This window comes from Perca fluviatilis, chromosome 2 (genome assembly GCF_010015445.1).
Source record: "Perca fluviatilis chromosome 2, GENO_Pfluv_1.0, whole genome shotgun sequence".
NCBI classification, from domain to species: Eukaryota; Metazoa; Chordata; class Actinopteri; order Perciformes; family Percidae; genus Perca; species Perca fluviatilis.
Window position 1 is genome coordinate 2,019,147 of NC_053113.1, and position 9,332 is coordinate 2,028,478.

Here is a 9,332-nt window from a genome sequence, read left to right on the forward strand (position 1 = left end):
CAAGTACTGGACTTAACTCAAGGTACTTGTACTTTACTTGAGTATTAAATAATGTAGCACTGAAATAATTAAAACTATTTGTAAGAATAAAGAGAAATAACTAAATATAATGTAAGCATTTAAATGTATGTTTCGACCAGACTCCATTTAAATAAAATAGCAATTTCATGATTAATAAACACACTTCATATATAGTCGTTAGAAAAAGAAAAAGAAATTAGTGTTAAAGTGTTCCAACAACAATCACCACTCTGGTTTGGTTGAAATAAACCCTTAATTCACCCATTTACATGTGAAAATATGCTGGCTCTATACACGCTAAAAGTCCTGATTATTTACATGGAGTCTGGTGGAGATATGCTGGCTCTATACACGCTAAAAGTCCTGATTATTTACATGGAGTCTGGTGGAGTTTGGTGATGGTGATTTCGGGGCTGTTCATGTTAAACTAAAAGGATCTTACTCTTTAACTAAAAGCTCTATCTCTGTAGGGATCCTTTCCATAATGTTGTCAGACACTTAGAATAATAATCTGAGTCAGTCAGCGGCAACAACAGAACTTTTAGTGGATGGAAACTTTACCTTTTAATTAGGAGTTTAAACACAGACACAACAGGAAGAATAAATCCATCAAATCAAGTCACAAATAATCAGCATGTAGCCTTGTTTTATTTCATTAATTTTACATTTAGTTGTTCCACATTCCCAGACATTTAAAACAATTCAATCATTGAGGTTATTCTACAAGTCAGATGAATAAATCAGCTGTTTACTATCTGACCTGGTCTGTTTCCTGCTGCTCCCTCATTCTTTAGTGTCCTCTGGAAACAGTTTGCTTTCTATTTTCTGACTTTGTATGACATCATCAGTGTCTTTGCTTTCAGTCTGAACACACCTCAACAGATTTAAAACCACATTCAGTCACAGAAAATACAAACAGGGAATATCAAATGTTATTAAATAAACAAGATTATTAAATGAAAAGTTCACACTTCTCTCTCTTTCTCTCTCTCTCTAACAACAGAATGAACAGATGATACACAGAGTGTTGTGAATATGTTAGATTTCACATTAAATTCTATGAGAACTCTGAAGAAAGTCGTTTTTACCCATTAATTTGTGTCATAAATTGTAACACTGTCTTCCTCCCAAAATATGTATCTGTGTGTTAAACATCATTTTTGGATAACTCTCTTATCAATACATTACGGTAATAGTGTTGGTTGTTATATTTGAGGTATTACAGTTTCTCATACTACATGTATGCCAGTTCACTTGTGTGTAATGATTGAGACATGTATGGAATAAATAACGATATAAAACAGACGCTCCGCTTATACTTTCACGTCAAGTTCAAGTCAGTGAACTTAACACCTCCCATCCGGGTTTTTTTCACAAATCGCACCCTGCGCACACATTTTATACTTTTTAATCCTCAATTCAAACTACAAAGTCAAATGAAATTAGATTTTATAATAATATTAATCATTAGAGTTTTTGGGACAAAGAGTCTATGTACATGAAGGATTGTTTGTTCCACAATGACAAAACTATCATATCTGCAGAGGGTCAGTTACTGGCTTGTAAGAGAACTAAAATCCAAACTTTAAGAGTCTGACTGGCCAACAGGAATAAAAGCAGTGGCGGCGCCAGAGATTTTCTTTTGCTGGTGCTTTGGGGTTGCTGGACGTTTCAGTGAGGGTGCTCTGAAATTTTGAGTTTCCCTTGACACAAATAGGCTAACGTTACACACACTCGCGCAGATGCCCACCGACCTCCGCCGCGGTATACTAAACGAGCGAACGAGAGAGATTGATTTGAAGAACTCTGATTAGCCCACCAAACATATTTCAAATACCAGCCAACAAGCCAGGTTCAAACAATCATTACTGCAGCTCTCCTACATACATGTATCCTCACACAGTTTTCACATTTGCACGTATGGTCAAAATACTGTAGTCATATCTTAATATATCTCAATAAGCCACGGAGGGCGAACACGTTTTCTGGACTAAAAATAAACCGATGTCCAGTGCGCTGTATAACTTTAGATTCGGTGATCCATTTATTCACATTTCTGTAAAACACGTTTATTACTGTAATGTTCTTCTACGAGACAGAGATAAGAGTAAAGTTCTTATATGGACCCCTATCTGCTGACTCACCCACTGTGGCCTGGCTGTGCGATCCCCTGGTCTAATGTCATTTACAGCAGGGTGACGTTAAGCATCCTCAGCAGTAGCCTAATCACGGCCGCGGTCAGCTCATCTTCCTCCGGCCGCTTTTCTTTGTCCCGGTTGGTGACAGGTTCACCATATCTCTCAGTCTCATTTACAGTTTTTGATAAAGTCTCCACACCTTGACGTTTAGGGAGTAAAAATGTACCCATTGCTAGCGTTAAACTCACTTCTCTAATCCTAACGGCTCCAAATATTGAGCTCTTCTTCTTCTGTGTGAATACGTTACTGCGGAAGTAAGGTCAAAAGTTCAATGTGTGCTGCTGCGGTGCTGCACCCTTTGGCCGAATACGATCACCTGTGTTTTTTTAGCCTAAAAATAATCCGTTTGTTTTATTAATGTATTTATTCATTTTCCAAATATAAATTATACTATTTACACATTAACGATTTTTTATTTATTTATAAATCAACCACAGCAATTTCTTGGGGGTGCTAAGAGGGTGCTATGGCAATCCTAGGGGTACAGAACACCCTAGCCCCTCCCTGGCGCCGCCACTGAATAAAAGACGAGAAAAGCAATAACATGACAAGCATTTTCTGCAGGAAATGCATTTTCTAGTTACTTTTAAGATGAGTTTTTACCCTTCCTTCATGTTTGTGATAAACTGAGGCATGATGTCATAGGAGGGTCATAAAAAAGAATAAACCTGTAAAATAAGAAGAAACTAAATGTCAAAGTTCAATTCATTTCAGTTTATTTAAGAAGAGGACAGATCAAATTAATAAAACAAATGATTATTGTATAATTTACGTCCGCCATAGTGATCGTAGTTTACATTCCACCATCTGCTGATGCGGAGGCAGCTGCCGACGTCATCCACACCACTGTCTAATAACTTCAGATGCAGCAGCCCAATGCCTTCATGGTTATCACTGGGGATTTTAATCATGTTTCACTGGATAAATCCCTCCTGGACTTTCAACAAAATGTTAACTGCCCCACAGGAGACAATAAAACTCCGGACCTCCTGTATGCAAATGCCAAGGATGCGTACAGTGCCACTGCCCTTCCACCCCTTGGCAAATCAGATCACAACCTTGTCTTGCTGTCTCCTGAGTATGTTCCTCTAGTACAGTGGCAGCCTGTCCAAACAAGGACTGTGAGGAGGTGGACTCAGGAGGCTGAGGAGGCTCTGCAGGACTGTTTTGAGTCTACAGACTGGGACGTGCTCTGTGAACCACATGGGGAGGACATCAATAATATGAGACTGCATCACAGAATACATTACATTCTGTGAGAAGATCACCATGCCCCCCCGGACTGTACGCTGCCTTCCCAACCACGAGCCGTGGATCACCAGTGACCTGAAAGTTCTTCTGAATGAGAAGAAGAAAGCTTTCAGGTCATGGGACAGACAGGAGGTGAGGGGAGTACAGCACAAACTGGGATACACTGAGGGAATGTAAAACCTCCTACAGGAGGAAGCTGGAGGCCAGTCTACAGGAGAACAATATGAGGGAGGTGTGGACAGGGATCACCAGGTGCGGGGGTAGAAGATCAACACCAGGCAGCCATGAGAGAGCAAACAAGCTGAACTGTTACTTTAACAGGTTTAGCTCACAGCCATCCCCTGCCTCTTCTACCACTCCACCAACCCCCCACACCCCCTCTCTCTTGCTCCCACACCTCCCCACTCACCCCGCTGTGGTCTGCCCACACCCCCACAACTACAGCACATATCATCTCCCCCCACTGTCACTTCAAGCACCCCCCCCTGCTTTTCATTCACACCTGGCCAGGTGAGGAGACAGCTGGAGAGGCTTCACCAGCGCAAGGTGGCCGACCCGGATGGCATCAGCCCCAGGGTCCTGAAGACCTGCGCCAGTCAACTGTCTGGTGTTCTCCAGTATGTCTTCAGCCTGAGCCTGCAGAGGGTGCCGCTGCTGTGGAAGAAGTCCTGCCTTGTCCTGGTCCCCAAGAAGTCGACTCCATCTGGCCTCAAAGTGGCGCTCACATCCCATGTGATGAAGGTGCTGGAGAGGCTGGTCTTGGCCTACCTGAGGCCGCAGGTGAGATCTTCTCTGGACCCTCTACAGTTTGCCTACCAGCCTCGTCTGGGAGTGGACGATGCTGTCATCTATCTTCTGCAGCGAGCAGATTTTTCAATTTCTCCAGTGCATTCAACACCATCCAGCCACTGCTACTAGGTGAGAAGCTGCGGATGATGGGTGTCGGTGCGTCCACAGTCTCCTGGATCACTGACTACCTGACAGGCAGACCACAGTTTGTCCGTCTGGACCGTGTTCTGTCTGATGTGGTGGTGAGTGGTACGGGGGCTCCACAGGGGACTGTGCTGTCTCCCTTTCTGTTCACCTTATACACCACAGACTTCCAGTACAACTCAGAGTCATGTCACCTACAGAAGATCTCTGATGACTCTGCAGTTGTTGGGTGTATAAGGGATGCACAGGAGGGGGAGTACAGAGCGCTGGTGGACAACTTTGTGGAGTGGTCTGGTAAGAATCACCTGCTGCTGAACGTGGATAAGACCAGAGAGATGGTGGTTTGAAGGGAACGCCTCCGCAGCCCCTTTGCATTCTGGGTGGAGATGTGGACATGGTTGAGGAGTACAGATACCTGGGTGTCAACATCGACAACAGGCTGAACTGGAGACCAACACCACTGCTGTTTACAAGAAGGGGATGAGCAGACTCTATTTCCTGAGGAAGCTGAGATCCTTCAACGTGTGCAGCTGAATGTTGGAGATGTTCTACCAGTCTGTTGTTACCAGCTGAATGTTGGAGATGTTCTACCAGTCTGTTGTTAGCAGCTGAATGTTGGAGATGTTCTACCAGTCTGTTGTTACCAGCTGAATGTTGGAGATGTTCTACCAGTCTGTTGTTAGCAGCTGAATGGTGGAGATGTTCTACCAGTCTGTTGTGGCCAGCGCTCTGTTCTCCTCCGCCATCTGCTGGGCAGCAGCATCAGAGCCAGCGACACAAACAGACTGAACAAACTGATCAGGAAGGCTGGCTCCGTTATTGGCTGCAAACAGGACACATTTGAAGCTCTGGTAGAGAGGAGGACACTGAACAAACTTATCTATCATGGATAACCCCGACCACCTTCTCCACCCCCCCACTGGTCCAACAGAGGAGCACCTTCTCTAAGAGGCTCCGACAGCTTGGATGTCGCACGGACCGCTACAGGAAATCATTCCTACCACAGGCAATTAAACTTAAACACTTCATCACTGAGTGTGATATAAGACTCATATACATCACAACTGCACTGAATGCACCTTGCACTATAGGTTTATCCACATCCTATCTTTACTAGGGAAACAGTTGTACATTTTTGCTCCCCAACTTGAACATTAAGTTTATCTGTAATACTACTATACTATACTGTTTCCTATTATTTAATGTATACTCTGTATGTGTGCTGTGTGTCTGATATTTTGCTACTGCAACACCATTATTTCCCATGTTTTTTTGGGATCAATAAAAATCTATCTATCTATCTATCTATCTATCTATCTATCTATCTATCTATCTATCTATCTATCTATCTATCTATCTATCCATCCATCTATCCATCCATGCCGTTCAGAAGATAAAATTACTGCTGGTCAGCCTTCAATGTGGAGAGAAGATCAGAAAATAACAACACAGCTATCAGGGCATGAGGAGGAGGCAGGAGGAAGCAGCTTGGCTCGGAAACATGTTCACAATGAGGCAGTGTGAATGCGCTGGTGAGATTTAAGGTGACTACTCTGAGAAAACATTTTCCCACATTGTTCACACCAGTACGGCTTCTCTCCAGTGTGAATGCGTCGATGACTTGTTAGGGCCCCACTATCAGAAAAAGTTTTCCCACATTGTTCACACCAGTACGGCTTCTCTCCAGTGTGAACACGTCGGTGGAGTTTAAAGTTACTCAACGTTGTGAATGCTGCCCCGCATTGTTCACAGCTGTACGGTTTATCTCCAGTGTGAACACGTCTGTGGATTTCTAGGTTACCACGCTGAGAAAAGGTTTTCCCACATTGTTCACAGCAGTACGGCTTCTCTCCTGTGTGAACACGCTGGTGTTTTTTAAGGTCACCATTATCAGAAAAAGTTTTTCCACATTGTTCACACCAGTACGGCTTCTCTCCAGTGTGAACGCGCTGGTGGTGAGATTTAAGGTGACCATTCTCAGAAAAGGTTTTACCACATAGATCACAGCTGTAAGGCTTTTCTCCAGTGTGAACTCTCTGATGAATCTTTAAATGTCCAGACGTGAAGGATTTGTCACAGTGTTGACAGGGATGACGTTTGCGTCCCTCTCCTCCTCTCCGTTTCTAAGCAACACACAAAGAGAGAGAGAGAGAGAGAGAGTTAGTGAACAACCTTCTTAAATCCTGGACTTTCTCTCACTCACAATTTTCAATCTTCATACAATAATTTATGACAAAATGAAGTTAAATATGTGCCGGTTGCAGACATGTTATTATGGAAGCAAATGTACTTTTAAAGTTCAGAAATATTCTAAATTTTTCAGGCAAGTGTCCGCATTCAAATGATTGGCAACTTAAAAACTAAAAACACTTGCACACTCTCTTCGGTTTTACTTTCAGTTAGAAATTCCATGGTAACTTTAAAATAACACAAACCTTTCTGGGTATTTTTCATCCTTCAAATGCCATTCAAACTTTTTGAAATACATACATTCATCATTTGATGTTAAAATAGTTTTTTTGTGAAATGTTTTTATTCAACACACATACACAACCAACAGTATGTTACAAGTAACAGAACATACATGTAACACCCCCCCTCCCTTCCCACACAAAAAAAAATATATATATACAAAAATTAAATAAAAACAAAAATTGCATTAATGAGTTAAAATGAAATAAAAGCTGTACACTTAAAACAATATGAACCCACCCTCCCCAGGACACCGTGGGCTGGCAGCTGTAATCGCAGTCGGCCTTTTAACGTCTCTGCTATTAAAAGCCACATATCTACATTCACCTGTCTAGCACCATTGATGCAAGCGGTTGAAAGTTCCATATAAACTATGTCTAGAAAGGTCAGAAGCCATTGCTTAATGGTCAAAGTGTGTGGGGGCTTCCCACGCACCGCCACCATTTTCTTTGCAGCCGTGAGCCCGGCAAGGACTATCCTTTTCTGACATTTAGAAATCTGTAGTGAAGAAGTGTCTTTCAGCAACAGAAATGGAGCTGAGTGCAAATTCTTTCAGGATGACTTCCTAAACATAATCACTCCTCACTACACTGAATGGATCAGCTGTAGAGGTGTTCATTTTAGTCTTAACCAATCAGAAGCGGCCATGAAATTCACGAGCCAATCACTGCACGACTTCCCTGTTTTAAACCTGTCTCTCTCTCTGCTGCTCAGTTGTCATTTCAGGATACGAGCACCAACTCACCTTTTCACGGCCGTGTCTCGCGTTGATAGGGCGATGCCTATCCTAGAAGATATTTTTTCTCTCGCTCTCATCCTGCACGCTGTTTTTCCGCATCTCTGGGGCATGCACCGTGGGTGCAATGCTAGCAGCGCAATTTCATTCCAGAAGTTATTTTCACTCGGCTGCGGTCCTGGGGATTTTGCTCGTTCGCTGCACCTGACTCGCCAGACGGCCCGCTCTGACCTGCTCAGCTGGCCACGACGTTGAACGTACTTCGGACCGGTGTGTCGACTCAGCTTGTACATCTCATCTTCTCATGCTTTATTCTTAATTACACACCCGTACACCGGTCGACGGTCATACATATATAAATCAAAATGAACAAATAGAAACCCGGACACAGCAGCCGAGGATAAGAATAATCCGGATGCAGCAGCCGAGGATAAGAACGGGCCAACCCGGACGCAGCAGCCGAGGCTTAAGTTGCCATGCCGACATCCAGGGTAGCCTAACCCGGTCGCAGCGGCCGATGCTTAAGTCGCCATGCCGACATCCAGGGTAGCCTAACCCGGTCGCAGCGGCCGATGCTTAAGTCGCCATGCCGACATCCAGGGTAGCCTAACCCGGTCGCAGCAATTTCATACCAGTCTGTATCATTCTCAGTTCATCATGGTATCAGATAGAAACGTTTCGTTCGCCACATTCTTTTGGGGGTTCATACTTCGGCCCTACCCCTTTTTAAAAGTTTCTCAGAATTTTTAAATGATGGAGTCTAATCTCCAAAGACTACTGTACATTTCACGCACATGTACAATAAATCATCACATATCAGAAATGAAGTCTCCTGATTGAAATGGAGCGGAGCACAAATTCTTTCAGGATGACTTCCTAAACATAATCACTCCTCACTACACTGAATGGATCAGCTGTAGAGGTGTTCACTTTAGTCTTAACCAATCAGAAGCGGGCATGAAATTCACGAGCCAATCACTGCACGACTTCCCTGTTTTAAACCTGTCTCTCTCTCTGCTGCTCAGTTGTCATTTCAGGATACGAGCACCACCCTCCTCCTCCCCTGCTCCTCCGGTCTTCGCTCCTCACGGCTCCTGGGTCCTCTTCCGACTGGCCTCTCCCGGCGGCCTTTGGCATTGGTCTTCGGGCTCTTCACGCCACCATCAGTGTCTAGACTCCATCGGGGCTTCATACTTCGGCCCTACCCCTTTTTAAAAGTTTCTCAGAATTTTTAAATGATGGAGTCTAATCTCCAAAGACTACTGTACATTTCACGCACATGTACAATAAATCATCACATATCAGAAATGAAGTCTCCTGATTGAACTATTGTCGCTAATACTGTCCCAGAGACAAATGTCGACAGTTCTGAGGCAACATTTTGCCAGAACCGTGCAACAGGGGGGCACTTCCAAAACATATGAAGAAACGTGCCCATGGTCTTCAGTGAACACAGTGTGCATGAAGCGTCACCAATCATTTTCATCAGGCACAGCTTACGAGGGGTCAAATAAGTCCTATGGACAAAATTATAGTGGATCTGCTGGTGGTCTGGATTTCTAGAAGCCAATTTGACATTATTCCATACCCTGCTCCAGTCGAAATCTAGCTCTAGCCCTGGGAAATCCCTCCTCCATACTCTGTCTAGTGGAAGTGTCCGGTGTGAGGCTTCCCTTATATATTGATATAGAGTGGATACCATGCCCCGAGAATCACGTTTA

The 9,332-nt window shown here is 43.7% G+C and overlaps 1 protein-coding gene across 1 annotated transcript; it reads right to left on the minus strand.

Moving 5' to 3' along the window:
- Positions 1–5,709: 5,709 nt before the first annotated feature.
- On the minus strand, positions 5,710–8,803 carry LOC120544682 (zinc finger protein 239-like). Its single transcript, XM_039778634.1, has 2 exons — positions 8,654–8,803; positions 5,710–6,526 (listed from the first exon to the last, which is right to left on the minus strand). The coding sequence occupies exons 1-2, from the start codon at positions 8,801–8,803 to the stop codon at positions 5,909–5,911; spliced, it is 768 nt and encodes a 255-aa protein (XP_039634568.1). The 3' UTR covers positions 5,710–5,908.
- Positions 8,804–9,332: the final 529 nt, after the last annotated feature.

Excerpts from the sequence above, each read along its gene's own strand:
- LOC120544682 (XM_039778634.1), bottom strand. The coding sequence starts at position 8,803 with ATGAAGCCCCGATGGAGTCTAGACACTGATGGTGGCGTGAAGAGCCCG. Across the intron at positions 6,527-8,653 it reads GGAGGAGGAGGGTGGTGCTC|AAACGGAGAGGAGGAGAGGG; the intron begins GTATCCTGAAAT and ends TGTGTTGCTTAG.